The 23,544-nt window shown below is 41.5% G+C and overlaps 1 protein-coding gene across 4 annotated transcripts in view; it reads left to right on the plus strand.

The window, feature by feature from the left end:
• The window catches only part of STIM1 (stromal interaction molecule 1), a 193,637-nt gene that overhangs the window by 135,235 nt on the left and 34,858 nt on the right, over nucleotides 1-23,544 (plus strand). For all 4 annotated transcript variants that reach the window (XM_059134215.1, XM_059134221.1, XM_059134225.1 and 1 more), the window contains exons 3-5: nucleotides 195-309; nucleotides 19,410-19,521; nucleotides 22,740-22,855. In XM_059134215.1, coding sequence (XP_058990198.1) covers nucleotides 195-309; nucleotides 19,410-19,521; nucleotides 22,740-22,855 — 343 coding nt within the window. The remainder of the gene's footprint in view (nucleotides 1-194; nucleotides 310-19,409; nucleotides 19,522-22,739; nucleotides 22,856-23,544) is intronic.

Below are 23,544 nucleotides of genomic sequence, written 5' to 3' on the forward strand. Positions count from 1 at the left end.
GACATACAACAAAGAAGAAGAGGCAGTGTAGTTGTCAACTAGGACATAGGTACATGGAAGGACAGATGAGTGACGTGGTACACATGTACATTGGGTGGATAGAATGTGTTGTGGAAAGCTGGATGGCCTGTGTCGAGATCTCGGTGGGCTGGCTCCTAGGTATCTCTTGTGACTTGTGTGCTTTTCCCTTGCAGTTCCTGAGGGAAGACCTCAATTACCATGACCCGACAGTGAAACACAGCACCTTCCATGGTGAGGATAAGCTCATCAGTGTGGAGGACCTGTGGAAAGCATGGAAGTCTTCAGAAGGTAATAGGCAGCTTGGTTGTCAATCTTTGTTGCTGGAAAGGTTTAGAGAAGACAGAAGAAGATGGCCAGGGACTTGGCTTTAAAAGTATATGAGGATAAAATGCTTTGTAAGAGCAAGTTATTAAAATGGTTCTACATATAGTCACTGAATAAGACTGAATCTAATCCTCGGGCTGGGAGTGGTGGAAGGTGCTCCGGTGTTGGAGCTGCTCTTTGTTGGAATTTTAATTGAATTCCATTGGGTCCCCACCTGCCTTCTCACCACCGACCCCACTTTCTGCTCTTCTCCAGAAATAGGGGGCTTGCTGGCTTTTTGAGGCAGCCCCTTCCTTTATAGCTCCCCACTTGGTCTCAACTTGGTTTCTGCTGAGACCTAGATGATTCAAAGATTGGCTGGAAGTAAGATGCATTCTCCCCCTGAGTCCTCTCTTTTCCAGGTTGTTTGAAGGAAACATGTTTTCTCAGTCTCCTCCTTGTCTTGGTTTCCTACCTGTGAACATTTTTGTTACTGTCTTAGATCATAGCTCCTAGAGTTGGACACAGACCTGCAGGGGTGGTTTGACCAGCTCAGAGTTGAACAGGACTTTCAATTTCTTAGTTCTGGACCCTGTATGCATCTTGTCAGTGCAGCCTGATTAGCTCCTGGAGCCTTCAACCATCATGTCGTTCTGTGGACTCCTGTTGAACTTATTAAATAAAACTTGAGTTATTTCTGATGCAGAAAACTGTTAAGCCATGACTACCATTTTTTTTTCCCCTGAAGCATTTGTTTCAGAGCTCTGGGTGAAAGAGCATATCTAATTGTGTGAAGCTTGACAGAGGAGGGAAAAACAGGGTTTTAGTCTCCTCTCCATCTCGTCTGTGGTTAGTGTCCTTTGATACTAACAAGATTGGAGGCAGTTTCTTCGCAGGGTCTTATAGGGAGGTCTTGAGGCTAAGAAGGGTTAAACTTAAGTGACCACCAGGGCCCCTTCTTTTGTAGGTGAGGAGCCTTTGGCTCAGATTTACAAAGTGATTGTTGTCATGTACTTAGTAGATAGCAGAGCCAGGACTTAGACCTGGACCTTCCTGTCCCCAAGTCAGTGCTTTCTATGCCATCCTGGTTGGAAGTACTGGTCTGGTGGTAGAGAAACTCAGTTTTGGTAGGAAATGAGGCTGTTTCTATTTTTGTTTTAATCTTACCTAGGATTATAGAATTTTAAATCTGGAAGGGATCATGTATAATTTAGGTCGGAAACATGAGATTATCCATTTAAAAGAAGCGTAAGTTAGCTATATAGACAGCTTTCTGGAAATCTTTAGGAGCTGAGTTCCTTGTGGGGGCTTTTTTTTAATAGCTCCTGAGCAGCTCTGGCTGTGTACTGTTGCAAGATCAACCAGTGAAATGATTTTTGGAATTATAGCAGCACTGCCAGGAAAAATCTTCTATTAGTTCTGTTTAATTTTAGTTTTCTTCTTTTTTCTCTAACTACATGAGGACATGGCGCCTGGGTTTGAAAAGTGGGTTTCATTAAGTGGGAATTTGGAATGAAGATGGCAGGGAAAGCATTCCTGGCCTTCTCTGTAAACTCCACAGAAGTAGCTGGGAAGGGAAAGTGACCAAGAGAGGGCAGAAACAGGGAAGAAATCATAAGACTAAAATGCAGCCAAGACAATTTTCTGGTAAGAACTTTATTCCTGGATTCAGCAAGTATTTGGAACACTCCCAGATATGTTCTAAATGACAGGAAGATGAAAGACAATGGAGTGAGTTTTAAAGGGTTGGTTCCCATTACTGAGGAGCAGAGAAACATTACAGTGTGCTGGGAGGTAGCTCATAGCTAAGCTGCGAGGTGACATGTATGTTTTATGATCACTCATAATGTACCATGCCTGGTATGTGCCATGCCAAGCTAAAAGTTAGAATCTTCGTGTGGACTATTCCTCGGACAGTTTGCTTCATTATTTAGAACAAGGCCCCTAATCTCTGGAGTGATGATTTCCAGAGCTACAAAAAGCACGTGATCTTCTGGCGCTGGCACAAGCTGGCTGGCCTGAGTCCTACTGGAGGAGATAGATATCAGCAGTGTTCGTTTGTGTGCAGAACATTCACCGACTAGTGCCAGTACCATCTACATGATTAGTGTTGTTAACATTTTCTGACTGATGGTGGGAGCCAGTGTTTTCTCAGTGTTATTTAGATTTTAACAGAAAAGCCTGATAATTGCTACATTATTAGCCAGTTCTAGACTTCAGTAATAAAAACAACGAGAACTAAAAAGCAACTTTAATATTTATATAGTATTTGATATATGGTAGCCACTGTTGAGAGTGATTTATATAGATTAACTCATTCGTTTTACACAAAACCCTCTGAAGTAGAAATACTATGATTGCCTCCATTTACAGCTGAGAAATATGAATCAAAGAGAGTGTGTAATGAAATAGTGCAATATGATTCTTTCACTGAATACCCAGTCAGTGCAGACTTCACAGGTTAAGGGCATAGTCCCCAAGAGGACTGCTGTCACTTAAGCCACCTAGCAGCCATAAACTCTGGGTGTTTCCAGCCACCTGTGCTCTGACCGACTGGCTATAAATCATGGGTTCCCACTACCCCTCTGGTTTGATAAATTTGCTAAATGACTCGCAGTACTCAGGAAGGTGCTGTATTTATGATTACAATTTTCTTAAACCAAACGATGAGAACAATAGGGTGAGGCTGGGAGGGTCCTGAATTTGGAGCTTCTGTCTCTTCCCCCCCCCCCCCGGCATCAGGACCTATCACCCTCCCGGCACATTAAGCATGAATGTGTTTGCCGACCAGAAAGCTCATCTGAGCCTCAGTGTCCAGAGCTTTTATGGTGCTCCTATTACATATACATGATTGATTGCATCACTGGCTCCATGAAGGGCCTCAGTCTGCACCCCTTTGTCCTTTCTGAAGTTTGGGGCTACTATCTCCTTCCCCAAAGCCCCAATCCACTAGTCACCTCGTTACTGCCCCCCCCCTTGCAGAGTCATCTCATTTGCTCAAACTCAGGTGTGATCCAAGGGCGGCACCATGAATAACGGAGGGAGGGATTCTTATCACCACCTTGGAAAGAAATTGACTAAATTCTTTGTTACACAAAATTAAGTAAGAAAGAGCTGAACAAACTGGGCTGGGGAAGAATGGAGCGCAAAGTGTAACTCCAGGGGTCCCAGCAGCAGGAGCTAGGGGATTGGCCTTTTCTAATTGGCTACTTTTAGATGTCTCTTCTTTATTCATTTGTATTCTAAGTATCTTTGCTCACTGGTCAGATATGGCGGAGGGAGAATCAGATTGGAAAAGTCTGGATCACAGACTTATGTGGGGTAGTGGCAGTGAGAGAATATGTATGGGCTGGGAGGGAGTGCAGCAATTTCCAATCCCTCTAAGACCCTGTGGAGAGGTGGGCAGGAGGGGGGCAGGGCGGGGGGTGGGGTGGGGTGGGGTGGCAGTTCTTTAAAGGAAGGGAGGTCAGGTAGATTTTGTAGAATCTTTGAGAACCCGAATTATTGTTTGCATATTTGAGCCAGTAGAACCAGTAACAGTGCCATTAGAGGGGTGGTGGGAGGCACTGACCTAAGAAGATTCTCCTCTAAAACACGGTTTCCATTCCTCTAAACAAAGTGCATCATTACTATTTTTTCTCCCCTTTCCTGGACATGAGATTTCAAAAGATGCTATCAGCCAAACAAAGTAATAATTTCTTTCCCCAATTGTGTGGATCAAAGACGTCTCAAACTATCAACTTTGATTCTAACTAAATAATATGATTCCAGTGAAAAGCAAAAAACCCAGTATTCTAGTGTGACTTTGAACTTTGCCTTTAGAAAATATTTCTTCTCTACTGGGAATAATTTGGAAATAATTCCAAATAGTAATTTGGAAATAATGACATAAACTCAACAGATCTCCAGTTCTGTCTGTACTATTCTTTGTAGGATGGGTTTTTCACAGGAGGCTGCTGGAACAGCACTGGCAAAACAGGAGGCTTTTAGAGAGAAACCCAGCAGAGCTGGCCTTTCTGTGTTGACATACCCAGTGGGGGCAGGTGGCATCAGACTTCTGTCTGAACCATTTCAGAAGTCAGATCAGTATAAAAGAGTAGGCATCCCCTTTTTGCTTTTACATAAACCCAGGGAGAAAGATGTTTATCCTGTGGTTTTAGCTACATAAAAATTACTTTGCTAAGAGAATCTTTAAGTCATTGAGTTAAATACCTCAGCCATCGTTGCTACATTTTTGGGGTGGAAGATACAATTGACTTTTCTTTCTCTTGGATTCTTTTTTTTTTTTTTTTTAAATTTTTAATTTTTTAATTTATTTGACAGACAGAGATCACAAGTAGGTGAGGAGGCAGGCAGAGAGAGAGAGGGGAAGCGGGGTCCTCGCTTAGCAGAGAGCCCGATGCGGGGCTTGATCCCACGACCCTGGGATCACGTCAGTTCACGACCTGGACTGAAGGCAGAGGCTTTAACCCATGAGCCACCCACGTGCCCCATCTCTTTTAGATACTTGTTTTCCAACAAGAGAAACCCCCCCACTAGTATCAATGCGGTGATTTGACACTGCAGTCATTTTCGGTTTATATTAAATAGCTACTTGAAGTTCTTACTTGTCTCCACATTTAATAAAGGAAACTGAGCATCTCTCACCTATTTCTGTCACCAAGTCCTGAGGATTCTGCCTCTCTCCTGTATTTTATGTGCATCTCCTATGATGCTGCCTTATTTCAACTTCATCTTTTTGAAAGATTTATTCAGTTATAATTGATAATACAATCAGGGTAAATATTGAAAGTGTATGTAATTTTTTTGAGTTTTGACACGTGTATGCAAATGGATATCCTTTATGAGATAGACGTTTTGCAAAGATTTTTCTCCCAGCCTCTGGCTTATCTTTCTGTTGAAGAATGTAAGTTTTAATTTTTCTGCAGGCCAGTTTTTCATTTTGTGCCATTGTGGATCATCCCTTGGTGCTGTATGTAAGAAATACTTGCCTAACCCACGGTCACACAAGGATTTTCTCCCATGTTCTCCTCTAGAAGTTTTATAGTTGTAGATTTTATGTTTAGGCCCCTGATCTCTTTTGTATTAATTTGAGTATGTTGTGTTTGTATGTGTTAAGTGTGGATCTAAGTTCTTTTTTTGTGCTCATGGATGTCTCAATTGTTCTAGAACCATTTGTTGAAAATTCTGTCATTTTCCCACTGCATTGCCTTATACTTTCTATTAAAAATAGGTTGTCCATACAAGTATGGGTTTATTTCTGGACTTTGTATTCTTCTTATTTTTCTTTTTTAAGATTTTATTTATTTATTCATGAGAGACAGAGAGAGAGAGGCAGAGGGAGAGGGAGAAGCAGGAGCCTGATGCGGGACTCAATCCCAGGACCCTGGGATCATGACCTGAGATGAGGGCAGATGCTTAACCAGCTGAGCCACCCAGGTGCCCTGGACTTTGTATTCTGATTTGCTCATCTATTTGTCTGTCCTTATGTCAATACCATGCTATTTTGATTACAATAGTCTTATAATAACTCTTTTAGTTAGATAGTGTTCACCTTCCAACTTTGTTTCCCTTTTTCCAAGTTGTTTTGGCTGTTTGTTCTTGAATCAACTCATCAGTGACTACATAAAAGCTTGATCAGTTTGACAGAACTGACATCTTAACAATATTGAATTTTCTGATAAATAAGGTACATCTCTCTATTTATTTAGGAGACATACTTTCTCTCAGTAGTATTTTGTAGTTTTCAGTATACAGGTCTTTCATGTCTTTCATTGGATTTATTTCTATTTCAAAGATTTTGATGTTATTATAAATAGTATTTTTAAAATTGTGGTAAAATATGTAAAAATTTGATTTTTATATATTGGTCTTATATTCTGCAACCTTGCTAATAAATTCACTTATTAGTGAGATGCCATCAGAGTTTCAAATGAGATAATGAAATCTTCTAAGGAAAGTTTTACTATTTTCTTTTCCAGTCTGAATGTCTTTAAAAACATCTTGTGGAGGCACCTGGTTGATTGAGTTGGTAGAGCATGCAACTCTTGATCTCACGGTTGTGGGTTTGGGCTCCATCTTGGGTGTTGAGATTACTTAAATACATAAGGTCTTAAAAAAATTCTTCTTGTCTGATTGCCCTGATTAGTATCTCTAGTACAGTCTTGAAGGGAAGTGGTAAGAGTAGGCATCAGTGTCTTTTTTCTGATCTCAGGAGGAAAACATTCAATCTTTCACGATTAAATATAATATTAGCTGTGGGGATTTCTTTTGCAAAAGCGTTTGGTCAAATTGAGGAAGTGACTTTCTATTACTGATTTGCTAAGAGCTTGTATCAGGAATGGATGTTGGATTTTATCAAATGAATATTCTGTGTCTATTGAGATGATTGCCGTTTTTCTATTTATATTTGTTAAGTGGTGAATTATGTTGATTGTTTTATAAAGATTTTATTTATTTGAGAGAGTATATGAGCAGGGGGAGGGGTAGAGAGAAAGAGAGAATCCCAAGGAGACTCGATGCTGAGCATAAGCCCAGCTTGAGGCTTGATCTCACAACTCCAAAATCATGACCTGAGCCAGAATCAAGAGTCAGATGCTTAACTTCTGAGCCACCCAGGCACCCCCACATTGATTAATTTTTAAATGTTAATCCAGCCCTGCATTTTTGGGATAAACCCCACTTGGTCATTATCCCTTTATTATATGGTTGGATTCTATTTGCTAAAATTTTGTTTCAGATTTTTGTATCTTTGTTGATGAGGGATATTGGTTCATAGTTTTCTTATAATACCTTTGTTTTTGGTATCAGGATTATGCTGGCCTCATTGAATTAATTGGTAAGTATTCTTCAATTTTTCAGAAGACTTCGTATTAGAATTGGTATTATTTTTCTTCAGATACTTCCTAGAGATCACCAGTAAAGCCACATGATCCTTGACTTTTCTTTGTGGGAAGGTTTTTATTAATGGTGTCAGTTTCTTGAATAGGTATAGGACTAAGGTTATTTATTTCTTCTTGAGTGAGCCCTTTTAGTTTATATCTTCAATTTTGCTATTTCATTAACTCATCAAATTTACTGGCATACATTTATTCATGATCTTTCTTAGTATTCCTTTAATATATTAATATGCTCAAGGAACCAATATTTATTCTCAAGAATTTTCTCTATTGTTGTCTATTTCATTGATTTTTACATTAATCTTTATTATTTTCTTTCTTTGCTTACTTTATGTTTAATTTGTTCTTCCTTTCTAGTTTATCAAGGTGGAAACTAAGATCATTGATTTGAGGCCTTTCTTTTTTCTTTTCTTTCTTTTTTTAAAACTGTTTATTTTATTTTATTTTTTTACAGATTTTATTTATTTATTTGACAGAGAGAGACAGTAAGAGAGGGAACACAAGCAGGGGGAGTGGAAGAGGGAGAATCAGGCCTCCTGCTGAGCAGGAAGCCTCATGTGGGACTCCATCCCAGAACCCTGGGATCATGACCTAAGCTGAAGGCAGACACTTAGACTGAGCTACCCAGGCGCCCCTCCTTTTTTCTAATATAGGCATTTAATGCTATAAATTTCCTGTAAGTCCTGCTTTAGGTATTTTTCAAATTCTGATATGTTGTGGTTGTTTGCTTTTTTTCTGCCTTGTAAAAATATCTAAAATGTAAAAATATCTAAAGTGAAAACTCAACTGGTGGTGAATTCTTATGTGAATCCTTATTATCACTTTTTCATTCTTTTTCTTTTCTTTCTTTTTTTTTTTTTTTTTTTGGTCTGATATACAGTCTTCAATAACTTCATAATGTATTCCAAATTTATGTTATAAATGTAGTGAATAAATGAATGAAGAGGCTTCCATGCAAAAGGAATTCCAAGTTATTCTAAGTTACTCTTTTTTTCTTTTCCTAAAATTTTTAGTTAAATTCTAGTTAGTTAATTTACAGTATAATATTGGTTTCAGGAACAGAAATCCTTTTATGTATTTTTAAGACCTTTTTCTTAAGTCCCTGAACATCATATATCTTGGTAGATGTTCCATGTACACTTGACTGTTGTTGGGTGGACTGTTCTATAAAGGTCAGTAAGGCCCTGTTGGTTGATGGTGTTGTTCAAGTCTACTGTATCTTGCCTGATTTTCTGCCTATTGCTCTTATCAGTTATTGAGGGGGAGTATTTAAATTTCCAGCTATAATTGTGGATTTGCATATTAATTTTATGAGTTTTTCTTCATGTATTTTGAAAGTCTTTTACTAGGTGCATAAAGATTTAGGATTTTTAAAAAAAGTCTATTTACTTAAGTAATCTCTACATCCAGTGTAGGACTTTAAGTCATGATCCCCAAGATTAAGAGCCTCATTCTTTACCAAGTGCCCCAAGATTTAAGATTATTATGTCTTCTTGATTAATTGACCTCATTATTGTGAAATGATATTCTTTTTTCCTGGTGTTATTCTTTGCTCTGAAATCTCCTTTGATATTAATATGACTTTGTTTTAGTATTATTGGTTTTGTGTATCTTTTTCCATCTATTCACTTTTAATCTGTGTGTGTGTGTGTGTGTGTGTGTGTGTGTGTGTGTGTTTGGGGGGAGAGGGGCAGAGGAAGAGGTAGAGAAAATCTTAAGCAGGCTTCATACCCAGTGAGGAGCCTGACTTGGGGTTCGATCTCATGACCCTGAGTTCATGTCCTGAGTTGAAATCAAGAGTTGGGTGCTTAGGGACACATGAGTGGCTCGGTTGGTTAGGCAGCTGCCTTCAGCTTCAGGTCATGATTCTAGGATCCTGGGATTGAGTCCCGCATTCGGCTCCTTGCTCAGTAGGGAGCCTGCTTCTCCCTCTGCCTCTGCCTGCCACTCTGCCTGCTTGTGCTCTCTCTCTGACAAATAAATAAATAAAGTCTTAAAAAAAGAAAAAAAGATTTGGATGCTTAAACTACTGAGCCACCCAGGCACCCCATTGTGTTTTTATATTTGAATCCATTTCTTATAAATAGTTTGTGCTGGGGTCTTACCTTTTTTTTTTTTTTTTTTTTGCAATCTGAAAATCTCTGCCTTTTAGTTGGGGTATTGAGACCATTTACATTTAATGTGATTATTAATGTGATTAGATTTTAGGCTACTATCTTGCTATTTGTTTTCTGTTTTTTTTCCTGGTGTTTTTTATTACCTTTTCTACTTTTGCTGCCTCTTTTGGATTGATAAGTGGTTTTTATGATTCTGGTTTTTTTTTTTTTTAATTGGTTTAACTCTGTTTTGTTATTTTGGGATTGCTTTAAGAGATAAAATATGCATGTTTAACTTATCACAGTCTACTTTCTAGGGATATTAGTATTTTGTTTTTTATTGAAATATAGTTGACACACAAATTACATTAGTTTCAGGTGTACAGCATAGTGATTCAACAATTTTGTATGTTGTGCTGTGCTTACCACAGCTATAGCTACTGTCACTATATAATGCTACTGCAATTGCTGTACCACTGATTATATTCCCTTTGCTCTACCTTTCACTGCTGTGACTTAATTCATTCTGTCTGGAAGCTTGTATATCCCACTGCACTTCACCCATTTTGTCTTTTCCCCTTGTCCCTTCTCCTCTGGCAACCTCAAGTTTGTTCTCTGTTTTATGGGTCTGTTTCTGCTTTGATTTTAGATTCCACATATAAGTTAAATCATATGGTATTTATTTTTCTCTGTATGACTTATTTATTTCACACAATGGCTTCCATCTGTGTTTTTGCATATGGTAAGATCTCATTCTTCTTTGTGGCTGAGTAGTGTTCCATTGTATATATAGCATATCTTCTTTATTCATCTACCAATGGTTACTTAGATTGCTTTCATGTCTTGGCTATTGTAAATCATGCTGCAGTAAACAGGGATGCATACATTTTTTTTTTCAAATTAGATGCATACATTTTCTTTGGGTAGATACCTAGTAGTAGAATTACTGAATCATATGGTAATTTTATTTTTAATTTTTTAAGGAAACTCCATACTACATTCCATAGTGACCACGCCAGTTTACATTCCCACCAATAATACATGAGGTTTCTCAAGATATTATTATATCTTATCACATATATAGTGTAAGAACCACACAGTAGTGTACTTCCATTTCTTCCCTCTCAACCCCAGTTCCACTCTCTGCATTGTAGCCTGAAACTTTTCTCAAAGCCAGAAGCTAGGGCAATTGTATCACCTGCCTCATTTATTTACTATCTCTCAAAGATCACTGTCCATTCTAGGCTGATGTCCAGTGTCTTGAAAACCATTGTTTCATATATTTTGTCTTTTTTTTTTTCCTCCTGTTTTTTTTTTTTTTTCATTTTTTTTTTCTTTTGGTTGTTTCAGGAGGGAGGATGAATTCCATTCTTGTTACTTCATCTTAGCCTAAAGCAGAAACCTCAGCTTAATTATCTTTTGCTTGGATGCTTTCATACTATTCTTGACTCATTCTAGCTCTATTGCAGTTTGTCCTTTGATTGGTTCCAGAGAGATCTTTCAAAAGTAAATATCTGGCCATATCTCTGCTTACATTGTTCAGTGGCTTCTCATCAAAAAAATAAAAAAAAAAAATAATGAAACAGTCATGCTAGGATACCAACTTCCTGGTTGGAAGAAACACTCTTAATTGGAACTTGGATGAATAAAGGTATTGCTAAAGATGGTACAAGTAAATTCCTGTGTAATCATATATGATAATCATATGTTATTTTGAAGATATAAAAATATTGGCTCTTCTATTGGTTAGGTAACACTTGAGTTTCTATAGAATTAGCAGTAAGCTTAGGTTACAACTGCTGTCTCATTTTGGACTCAACAAAATAAGGTACTTGAAAGCTCATTAGTTGTTGATGAAACAGATTATTATAGAAAATGCCATTGATTTTTTAAAATGTTTATCTATGGGATGTTAGATGCATTAAAATTAAATGTCCATTTGTAATCTCAACGGAATTATCTCAGTTGGGGGAAAAAGATCCTATATGTATATATAAATAAAAAGCTGATTGTCTTTTATATCCTGAGAGTTTTTTCATATTTTAATACTGTGTTTCTCCATCATGTCATGCCCTATTCACCTTTGTAGTATTGGCCCCAAAAGTTACTGTAAACATGTCTGCTTTAAAAAAAGAAAAAAATTAACTGAATACCTTCTATATACCTGGCATTGTGCTAGATTAGCATATCAGGCCCATGCTTATTTCTGTGATCTACTTATTTTTCTTATTTTTTTGAAAAATTTAATTAAAATTTTTTTATTATGTTCAGTTAACTACTGTATATAGTACATCATTACTTTTTGATGTAGTGTTCAGTGATTCATTAGTAGTGTATAACACTCAGTGCTCATCACAACATATGCCCTCCTCAATACCCATCACCTGGCTACCCCATTCCTCTATGCCCCTCCCTTCTGAAACTCTCAGTTTGTTTCCTGGAGTCCATAGTCTTTCATGGTTCATCTCCCTCTCTGATCTCTCCTCCTTTAGTTTTGCCTCCCTTCAGCTATCATCCTCCATGCTATTCCTTATGTTCCACTGAGTGAAACCATGTGATAATTGTCTTTCTCTGCTTGACTTAGTTTACTTAGCATAATCCCCTCCATTTCCTTCCATTTGATGCAAATGTGGGTATTCATCCTTTCTGATAGCTAGTAATATTCTATTGTATATATGTACCACATCTTCTTTATCCATTCATTTGTTGAAGGGCTTCTTGGCTCCTTCCACAGTTTGGCTATTGTGGACATTGCTGCTATGAACACTGGGGTGCATATTCCCCTTCTTTTCACTACATCTGTATCTTCGGAGTCAATACCTAGCAGTGCAATTCCTGGGTCATAGGGTAGCTCTATTTTTAACGTCTTGAAGAACCTCCATACTGTTTTCCAGAGTGGCTGTACCACCTTGCATTCCTACCTACAGTTAAGAGGGTTCCCCTTTCTCCACATCCTTGCTAACATTTGTTGTTAACTGTTTTGTTCATTTTTGCCGTTCTGAGGTAAGGTGATATCTTACTGTGGTTTTGATTTGTATTTCCCTGATGGTAGTGATGTTGAGCATTTTTTCATATGTGTGTTAGCCATTTGCATGTCTTCTTTGGATAAGTGTCTGTTCATGTCTTCTGCCCTTTTTTTGATTGGATTGTTTGTTTCTTGTTTGTTGAGTTTGATAAGTTCTTTATAGATCTCAGATACCATCCCTTTACCTGTAATGTCATTTGCAAAAAGCTTTTCCTGTTGAGTGGGTTGTGTCTTAGTTTTGTTGACTGTTTCCTTTACTATGCAGAAGATTTTTATCTCGATGAAGTCCCGTAAGTTCATTTTTGCTGAAATTTTTAAGTTTAACTTAGTTAAAATATGGTATATTACTAGTTCCAGAGGTAGAACTTAGTGATTCATCAGGTGCATATAACACCCAATGCTTATCACAACAAGTGCCCTCCTTAATGCCCATCACCCAGTTACCCTATCTCCCCATCCCCTCCAGCCACCCTGTTTGTTTCCTGTAGTTAAGAGTCTCTTATGCTTTGCCTCCCTCTCTATTTTTCTCTTATTTTATTTTCCCTTCCTTTTCCTTATGTTCATCTGTTTTGTTTCCTAAATTCCACATGTGAGTGAAATCTTATGGTATTTGTCTTTCTCTGACTGACTGATTTTGCTTAGCATAATACCCTCTTGTTCCATCCATGTTGTTGCAAATGGCAAGCTTTCATTCTTTTTGATGGCTGAGTAATATTCTGTTTTATGTATATCCTACGTATTCATTATCCATTCATCTGCGGATGAACATCTGGGCTCTTTCCATAGTTTGGCTATTGTGGACATTGCTACTATGAACATTGGGGGTACAGGTGCTCCTTATTTTCTACAACTTTTCACCACATCTCTTCTATGGCTGCACTGATTTATTTGCAGTTACTGGGATATATCATTTCCTTTCATCCCTTACTGCTTTCATATATACTGTTCCCTCTGTCCTTCCCCCTGTTGACCTGATTAAATTCTATTTGACATTTAAGACTCAATTTAAGTATACCCTTCTTTAGGAAATTTTCCCCTGAAACCATATGCTAGGTTAGGTGCCAACTGTGTTCCCACAGCTCCTTACCCTTATCTCATATTGGCATGTAGCACATTAATTGCAACTATCTGTTCCCTTGCCTGTTTTCACACCAGACTGCTTGAGGACATTATCTTACATGATTTTTATATCTTAACACCGAGCACAGGGCCTGGCCCAGTGTAGGGATGAGGGAGACGAAAGTTTGTCCTTGCCTCTGCCATTGTGTGATCTTAAACAAGATCATTCGACATTCTGACACCTACGTTCTCTTCCTGCTCTGCAGCCACGTCAACCTGGTTGGTGCAGGGTGGCCTAGTGTGCCTGTCACATGAGGCCTGGGCCTGAGGACCGGATTCTTTTTGCAGTGATGATTCAGGGCTCGAGGTTGACACCACATCAGAAAACCAAGACCCCTTCCTCCTTCTAGGCTCAGATGGCAAGCTGCTAGTGAAAGTCGGAAGGAAACCATTTATAGAGACAAACCATAGGCCTATGCTATGAACTACTTTTGAGGGAGGGCCACTTTGGTAAGATTCTATAGGTGTCTGGGAGTGTTCTCTATCCAGAGGAGCCAGATAAGAAGCTAGGCTTTGTGATGCCTTTTCTGTCTCACTCTAGCAATCAGTCTGTTCCTTTCTTGGTCCCCCTGCATCACCCCATACATACCTTTGATGTAACACTTATCACACTGTCTTATCCTCATGTGTTTTCTTATATGGCTCTTTCTCTAGAAGAGAGCCCTTGTGACAAAAGTTGTGCATATTGGTCTCTGTATGTAGTAACTTACCCAGAACCTAACAGAGTAGGTAGCCAAAGATAGCTTGGTGAACAGTGAGGTTAATAATAGCTAATATTTCCTTGGCATTTATGTATGCTAGGAGCTTCCCATATGTTTGCTTTGCTCTTGTGATGTGAGATGTGTGGTTCTCACCATTTTATAGGTGACAAAAAGGAGGCCCAGAAAGGTTAAGTAACCTGTCTGTGATCCTACATCTAGTAAGCATCAGATCCCGAATTCAAATAGAAACCCACCTTCTTAACCACTGTGCTGACTGGTTGACCAAAGGGCTGAGCAAAAGCTGACTGAGAGATCAAGTGACTAACAGCTGTCTGAGGGAGATGCAAAGAAGGGACTGGCAGACGTAGTTTTCTTTTGGGATGTGGGTTTGAAACCACAAAACTAAACGAGGGCTTCATTTGGAGACACCACCCGTCCATTAGGGGAAAGAGATCATGATTCAGGAGCCCATTTCTTACTGCTTATTCTTTCTCTGGCAAGAGAAAGAATTGGCCATGTCTGAGGATCTGTTCTGGCATATTCTCGGAGGTATCGCTATAGCTCAAGTGCTAGGGGGTAATGCTTACTGTTGCATCTTTCTGGAATGCCCTTTACCCCGAGTGTGCACATGGCTCATACCTTCATTTCACTTTCTGTTCCAGTGTCACCTCATCAGAGAGGCCTTCCCCGAACTGATCTGAGGAAGTACCATTCTTTATTCTTTTACTCTGCTTTATTTTTCTTCATTGTACTTATCACCACCCAACATAGAGTTATTTGTTTATGGTGTTTTAGTTTGTCTCTCTTCACCAGCGTATAAGCACCAGGGATCTGTGGCTCTGTTGTGTGTACTGTTGTATCCCTAGCTCCTGGAGCAGTGCCTGGCAAGTAGTAGGTGTTTGATGTTTGTTTTTTCGTTTTTTTTCAGTGAATAAATGATTTTGGACTTTGAGACTACCGGTGTGCAAGGCCTTTTATCATTTGGCCTCAGTAATACCTCACTCTTCTTATTTCTATATGTTACCCTTCGACTCCAGACAAATTGGAGTTCATGTTCTCTGAACAGGCCTCACATTTAAAGTTCTGTCTTTGCTCACACTTCTTTCCTCTTTCATATATATGTTAAAATCTAGCATTCTAAAATGGCCAGGTATTTGGCAATCCTGAATGACTTCATTTTCGGGGGGTTATTTCAGAATAAAGTAGGAGAGTTAGTTGGTGTTTAGCAGGCCTCGGAGAGGGAAAGGAGCTTTTCTGGAAAGAGCAAAGACCTAGAAATCTGTGACCAATGTCCAAGGATGCATGAGAAAATAGTGCAAGATCCTGATTCTATCTAAGGTCTGCTGAAGTAAGAGCTACGACCGAGATGGCATCCAGGGTGGAGCCTTAAAGGTCTTCGTGTTGGAGGAGTTCTGCTGTTTGCCCCGGGGTGTCCAGGTGCCCTAGACAATCAGCTGGGGTACCACAAGACAATGCTATAGCTTGTACTTCTATTGCATTTATCTCATTTTTTAATTTCTGTATATGTTTTATAATATACCTCATGTCAGCATGTGAATCTAATTTATAAACAGATCATCATATATTGGCAAGGTATGCGCAAAACACAGAGTATGTCATGAAAAAGGTTGGAGACTACAGTTAGCCATCTCTAGGTTTCTTTAGGAAGGACTTGGTACAGAAAACGCCAAGGGTTTGGCCTTCTCTGACTCCTTGTAGTGCTGTCTGTCGTTTTGCCCAGAGATGTAGTTTTTGATCTCTCTAAGGACCTCACGGACAGGCTCAGGGTGATGAGAGGCTCATGACTTTAGAAGACTGTCTCTTGCTCCCATGTCCTCCTGGAATTTGGACACATGAGTCATTTGGAGACTGTATCTGTATGAAGCCCTTTTTGCCAAATTCTTTGGCCTTCTGCTGACAGCCACAGCTCTCAGTACTTGCTTTTACCTTCTTCCTCACTTTGGCCTGGAGATTCTTCACATTTTCTCTTTTGGAATAAGAAAGCAGAACAAGACTTTTAGCTTTTAGGTATTTGAACCTTAGGGACAAGAGGCCCTTATATCTCGCCTTGACTACTGAGTGAGAGGGACACAGGTTGCCCTCTGACAAGGATGCAGCCTGTCCTGGCTTACTTGGCTCAGACTGTGGTGACTCTGGATGGTCATACCATGCTGCCGAACCTACCCAGATAGGGTGTCTCCGTTGGTAGCAGAACGATGTGTGGAGCACACACATGCACACGCACACACACAGAAGAACTATCTTGAGACTTATCCTCACAGCTGAAGCCCTTATCCTGTCCCCTATAGCTTAGCCATGTGGGGGATGACTATGTTGAGAGTCCATCCTTCCTGGAGTAAGGTGGCCCCCTTATAGCCTCTCTGTTTCAGTTAATGTAGTGTTTAGAGCAGTGGTTCCCAGCCGGGGTGGGTGGGGTGGGGCATCCTGTCCTCCAGGGAACATTTGGCAGTACCCAGAGACATTTCTGAGGGTCACAAGTGGCAGCATGCTACGTCTAGTGGCTAGATGTTGGGGAATATTATTAAACACACTCCACTGCAGAAGACAGCACCCTGACAAGGAATTCTTCTGCCCAGAATGTCAGCGGTGCAGACTGAGAAGCCCTGGTCGAGAGTGCCTCCTGCCCATCTGCACCACGGCAGAGGGTGCAGCTAGAGGAGTTCCCCCACGCCTGCGTCTATGCTTGCACTTGTATTAAGGCGTCCTCCCAGGAGACAAAAGGCCCTTGTAGCTCAGCTAGCCGCAGGCCTTTCTAGCAACAAAAAAGTGGCCTTCTTTCCACTCCACATGCCTAGCAGAAAGGCCCCTTTGTGTGAGACGCGGCCGAGCGCCCTTGGCAGCAGTGGCGGGAGCGTGTTGTTCCCCACACTTCACAGGCCGGTACTTGTCTGTCTGCCTCAGATCTGTGTGTCACTCTGCTACACCTTCACTAGCCGGCATTCCAGACCATAGTGAACGAGCACATTTGTCATGTCATCAGATGTGTACAGTGGCAGTTACGTTCCTTCTCAGGAAGAAAAGGCTAATACGTCCCACTTTTCTTTCTTTCTTTCTTTTTTTTAAAAATAAATTTATTAGTATTCAACATTACTACAGAGTATTTTTTTTTAAAGATTTTGTTTATTTATTTGGCAGAGAGAGACACAGTGAGATAAGGAACACAAGCAGGGGGAGGGGGAGGGGGAGAAGCAGGCTTCCCGCCAAGCAGTGAGTCCCATGTGGGGCTCCATCCCAGGACCATGAGCTGAAGGCAGACGCTTAACGACTGAGCCATCCAGGCGCCCCATGTCCCACTTTTCTAACCCTGATCTTTCATCCCTCCTTTCCCAAGCCCTAGGATTTGAACGTAGCTCTTGGACATTAATTTCTGTCTTCTTTTCAATGTTTTCTAGTCTGGGAATTCGAAATTTAACCAAGCAATGACTAAACACCCTTAGCCTAAGCTTTTAGGATGCAGTCTGGGGGCACTAGATCTCCCCAAGCCCCTTCCCCTTCTCATCTCCTGTGCTTTTGCAGATAGCTTACCCCCAAAGTCTCTCAGCTTCAGAACTTCCCTCCTGAGTTCTAGAAGCTACTTGAGGATATTGAGAGATTGGAGCATTTTTTCCTTCAACCTTGTTTCCTGCAGGGTGTCTGAGTGTCTAGTCTGTACCATGGGCTGGGCCGCACTATAGGGGAGGTAAGAGAATGAAGGGACAGGTTCAGCCTTCCAGCTTCTCCAGCTTCCCTGAGCATGACACAAACAGCCCGACACCTGCGCTGTTGCTGCTGTGTATTTAAGGAGATTGTTGTTTCTGTTTGGGGGCCCACAGTCAGAACATGTCTGGAACTCCTCATGTGGGAGTCATTATTCTTTGAGTCAATTCTTATTGATGCTACTATGTATGTATATATATGTATACTACTTTATTTTATGATTTATTTCTTTATTTTAGAGGCCCGAGAAAGAGACTGTTGGGGAGAGGGGTAGAAGGAGAGGTGAAGAGGAAAGAGGAAGAGAGAGAGTCTTCAAGCGGACTCCCTTCTGAGCATAGAGCCTGACCTGGGGGCTTGATCTCACAACCCTGAGATCATGACCTGAATCAGCATCAAGAGTCAGACACTTAACCGGCTGAGCCACCCAGGTCCCCCAGAGTAGCCCTGCTTTAGAGATAGTGTGGTGGGGTGGGCAACAGTGAACGGGACATAGTCCATGTCTTCACTGTTGTCTGACGTTTAGAAGGAACCTGGACAGCATTCTGATGAAAGGTAGTTTTTGCGAAAGACACGGACGGACCTTAAGAGAAGTGGCTGAGAATCTCACTATTTCATTCTGTTTCAGAACTTTTTTGGCTTCTTGCTGCTCACAGCAGTCATTTTCAAACTTGAGGAATGTACAGATTCCTCTTAAGGGAAATAATTTATCTTGGACCTATGATGCTGACTTAAATTGTTTTTGTTATAATAATTATTATTTGAAAATATATAAACAAAATGAGGTTTAAGTCACTATATAAAATTTGTATACAAATATAAACAAAACCAGATTGATACATTAAGTAAAAGCAAACTTCAAATCCAATAAAATGATGTTTTTGCTGAAACTCAGTTGCCCCCAGGCTTTTTAGGTTCAGCACGCCAGTGTTAGTAGGTGTCATCTGATACATATACCCTGGATATGATCCATCCAGCCATCTGTTTATCTGTCAACTAGAGAGAGAGGGCACAAGAGCACAAGAGTACATAATGGCTGAGAGCATGGGTCTGGAGCCACATTGCTTGAGTCCAGACCTTTGCTTTACCAATTCCTAGCTGCACAGTATGGGGAAGTTATATATAATGTCTCTGTATTCAGTTTTTTCATCTGTGAAATAGAGAAAAAATAGGACTATCTTTCACATGGTAGTTGTGAAGATTAATGAGTTAATATATAGGAGGCTCCTAGAACAGTACCTAGAACAGTAGTAGGTGCCAGGTAAAGAATGGCATTTAGTAGTAGTATTATGATCGTATTCTAGTTCAGGATGACTTCATCCCAAATGCTGGTGTAGTGAAAGAGCGAGTCCATCCCCTACAGGTCAAACAGAAAGTACAGTATGTACTCCATAATACTTAGGATTCTGTGGGAGGGGGAGATGATAAGCATATAAGTATGCGGTCAGTGAGAAGGCTGATGTTATTCTGACGGTAAGTTACAGTAGTGCTTGCATTCTGGAGTCATGGCTTGTCTTGTCTCTTCCCACAGTGTACAACTGGACCGTGGACGAGGTGGTGCAGTGGCTGATCACATATGTGGAGCTGCCTCAATATGAGGAGACCTTCCGGAAGCTGCAACTTAGTGGCCATGCCATGCCGAGGTCAGGAGGAGACTGGATTCCCTCCCCTGGGGGTGTGGGGAATGCGGGGGTGGGGGGGGTTCGCCTACTTTCAGGTTGCTCTGGCCAGTTAAATGAGGTTTCCTTTCCAGGGCAGAATCTGTAGACCTCTCCTCTTCTCACATCTATTGTGCACTTACCATAAAGCATGACGGTCACTTGGCATCCATTCTCTCATTTAGTATTTCTGCCACGCCTGGGCATAGTACTAAGAGCTGCCATTTATTGGATGCTTGGTACGTGGCAGGCACTGCTGTTCAACACATTGTATACAGTATCTCATTTAATTCTCACATCAATCCTGTAAGGTAGGTGTTATTGCATATAGATGGTGAACATGGCTAAGTAACGTTTTCAAGGTCATGTGGCTAGTTAAGAGGCAAAACTGATTTGAAACTAGATCTGGGTAGACTTCAAAGCCTGTGGATGTTTCTTTCCTCTTTTGCTGTGCCCCCAGCAGGAGCCTCGGGGCTCTGTTAGCCTCCCCTGAATTATCCATATTCTGTGTATCTGCTCTAAAGAGGCAGTGCAAGGCTGGCGTGACTCCCTCGGCCCCAGCCTCCTTTCTGGAAAGACTCTTGCAAGGGCTGCGGTCCCCTAACTCTGCCTCCTTCACAGGCACAGTGCGCCAGGGCCTGTGGCAGGAGTGGGGAAGGGATGGAGCACTGCGTGGGCTTCTTGGGATGTCAAACTAGTGCCATGTGTCATTCAGTTATTAATCCATTTACTTACTCATTCGATACATATTTACTGGGTACCTCCTCTGTGCCAAGCACTTGTGCTGGGTGCTGGGGATAAAGCTGACAACAGCCTGCCCCTGCCCTCAAAGGGCTCACTGTCTGGTAAGTGCTGCTTACATATGATCTGTCATCTTGTTACGTAGGTGCACCTGGTTGTGAGCTTCCACAAAGGGGAAAGGGGAAGGTGAAGCTGTTGGAATGCCCACACATGGCAGCCTCTACCCCCAGAACTACTGGGCACTGCTGTCCAGGCCCAGATGAGCTGCCTGTTCCCTCCTCTGTTACCTGCAGCCTTCTCTTCACAGCTTCCTCTACTCTGGAGAGAGTAGTAATCCTAATGTTGGTACATCCCCTTATAGAATACTTGCCTACCTCTTATTTCAATTGACCCTCACAATTCTGGGAGGAAGGAATTAACTACCCCAGCTTTTGGGTGAGCAAACTGAATTTCAGATATTTTATGATTTAATCCAAACTGGTAAGTGGTGGAGCTGGGACTTGAACCCAGGTCTCCTTGGTTCTAAGTGCCCTGCTTTCTTCCACTGCATCTTCCTCTTTCCCCATGTAGTTGAAGATAGGCTTCTTGGAAATATTCAGTGCAGTTCTCTTTAACAAAATGTTACCAATCATCTACCCCGGGCAGGGTTCTCTCCTGGGCCCTGAGGACAAAGAAATGCATTAGACCCCATTAAATACATGACTGACCATGAAGCTCCAGGATTTAGGTTTCTTTCTCATTACCCATGGAAACAGCAGCATTGCCTTGTGGATGCCTGGTTCATTCCATCTTGAGGAATAGCTATGGCTTAGATTAAAACTCTAAGGATAAACATTATCCTTAAAACATAGGATAAGAAGTTAGTTCTCAGGTCATGGGCTCAGTAGTCCTCTTGTAGCCAGACCCAGCCAAGCCAGGCAGAGGGGTAGAGGAAGCCAAGCTGTGGCACATTAGTGAGAGTAGGAAGCATGGAGCCTCAGTGCTTGGTGTGCTTGGTGTGTGGGAAGGAGGCATCATGGTATAAGGTGAGGAAGAGTCTGAAGGATTTGAGTTCATTTCTGCCTTTGCCATTTACTTACTGTATGACTGTGGGCAGGTAACTCTAAGTCTTAGTTTTCTTACCTGTTAAGTGGAGCTAATGACAGAACTGTGTTTCTAAAGTCAGAGGACTAAGGTGTTGTATGTGAAGTATCAGAATGGTACAAGATACACAGCAGTTGCTTGGTAAATGTTAGCTCCTTTCTCATTTCTCTCATTGCTCAGAAATAGATACTATTCCAATTCTTAGGTTTCTTTGACAAATAGACTGTGGAAAAGATGACATTTATTTTGATGAGTTAGATGAAGGCCAGTACACCTGATAGAAGTTTTCTCTCTAAAGAGAACTCTCAGGCTTGTAGGAAGCATCTGATTTTCCATAAGTTTATACAGGAGGAGACAGGGTCCCAGAGGAGAGACCAAGCTGCTCAGGATCAGGCAAGTGAGTTGCTGACTCAGCTGGGACCAGAAGCTTCATCTCCTGACCCCTTTACCTGCTGCCCCCCATCCCCCGCCCCATCGCAGTGTCTCTCTTATAGGCGGGCTGGCTTGATTGCTTCCCAGGGCTAGAGAAGGAAGTAGCTGCTCCTGCATGCCCAGGGAGGAGTGTAAATCACACACCACGATGTCAGAGGGCTCTCTTCTACCGGGGGAGACAAAACTATGCATCAGAAAAGAGCACTGCCTTCATGGAGTAGGATAGTGGTAAATGCTCATGTGTGGGGCCCAGACCAGTGTACTGATAAACTTTCATATCTTATACCCGTCTCCTCCTAAACCCACTGTGTTCCAGCAGAAGAGAAACAAAGTCCAGTTTTTCCTGGGTCATTTTCTTGTTTACAGACCCTCTCTTATTAGAGTTATCATGAATAGTATGTTGAAGGTCATAAAAAATAACAGTAATCTGGGAGTAAATTGCAGTGACTCAGATACAGGATAACAAGACTAATGCAGTTTGTCATCAGCAGGTTTATACTTAATGGCAGTGGGTTAGGATCAGAGGCCCTCAGAATCACTGGGTCATGTGGCATAGGGTTTGGAGCTGGGTTGGACAGGAGAATGCATTTACAAATGGTGGGAGTATGGGGACAGGTGTATAGTGGATAATCCCTGGCAGGAGAAACATGACAGAAAATTTGCAGTCGGGTGTGGGAATGGTCACAGATGGATAATCCTCAGAGAGTAGCATTCTCAGGAGATGGCGGACGTGGGCAGAAAGGGAACATTTTTGGTAAATGTTATGTGTCCTTCCTTACTCCCTGTTGAAAACCACTGGTATAGACTCTGTGTTCTGGAGTGCAGAGGGGAGCTATCACCAAGAGCTAGAGGTCATGGAAGTGTTCCTGGAGGAGGTGGGTAATCCCACCAGTAACCCTCCTGGTTTTAGTGGCAGGAAACTGAGTTCCTCCTCTTTGTTTCAACAGGCTTGCTGTGACCAACACCACCATGACAGGGACTGTGCTGAAGATGACAGACCGGAGCCATCGGCAGAAGCTGCAGCTGAAGGCCCTGGACACAGTGCTGTTTGGGCCTCCCCTCTGTGAGTGCTGCGGAGAGAAGGGCTGCTGATGTACCGTGGGACCCGAGGCTGGGGGGGTGGGAGGCCTAGGTCCCCTGTGCATACATGCAAGGCAGCACCTCTGCTCTTTCCACTAAGAAATGAAAACATGAGATATCAAATAGTGTTATATTTTAATACAGCCAGATGCAAGGTCCATTCATTAGATCCATTAAGAAAATACTCACTTTAGGCCAGTTCTGTGCTGGACCCTAGAGGGAGATCTGGATGAATCCTATTCTGCTCTAAGGGGATAAAATGAATGTGTCGGAGAGGTACACAATGCTTCTGAGGTCCAGAGGAGGGATAGAGAAGGCATCCTGTAGAAGAGGTGGTATGTGACCTCTGCCTGTAAGGGTGGGTAGGGCTTTATTTCGTGCAGGTGGCAGGAGAGAACATTCTTGGTGGAAGAAACAACCGGAGCAAGAATACAAAAGCTGAAATATGAAAAGTATGCTCAGAGATAATAAGGAACCCACAGGGTCTGAGCGCCATTTAGCTGTTCCTTACTTTCACTGTGGACATGCAGAGTGTATGAACTGATTGCTGATCATCTTCTGTCCTTGAACAGCCACAGAGGTCTCAGTGGACTTCCACGGAGTCACAGAGACATACTCAGGCCGAAGAAAGGAGTAGTCTGTTCAGCCAGGGATTACTTGAGAGAATTAGGT

This window comes from Mustela lutreola, chromosome 1 (assembly GCF_030435805.1).
Source record: "Mustela lutreola isolate mMusLut2 chromosome 1, mMusLut2.pri, whole genome shotgun sequence".
Classification (NCBI taxonomy): domain Eukaryota; kingdom Metazoa; phylum Chordata; class Mammalia; order Carnivora; family Mustelidae; genus Mustela; species Mustela lutreola.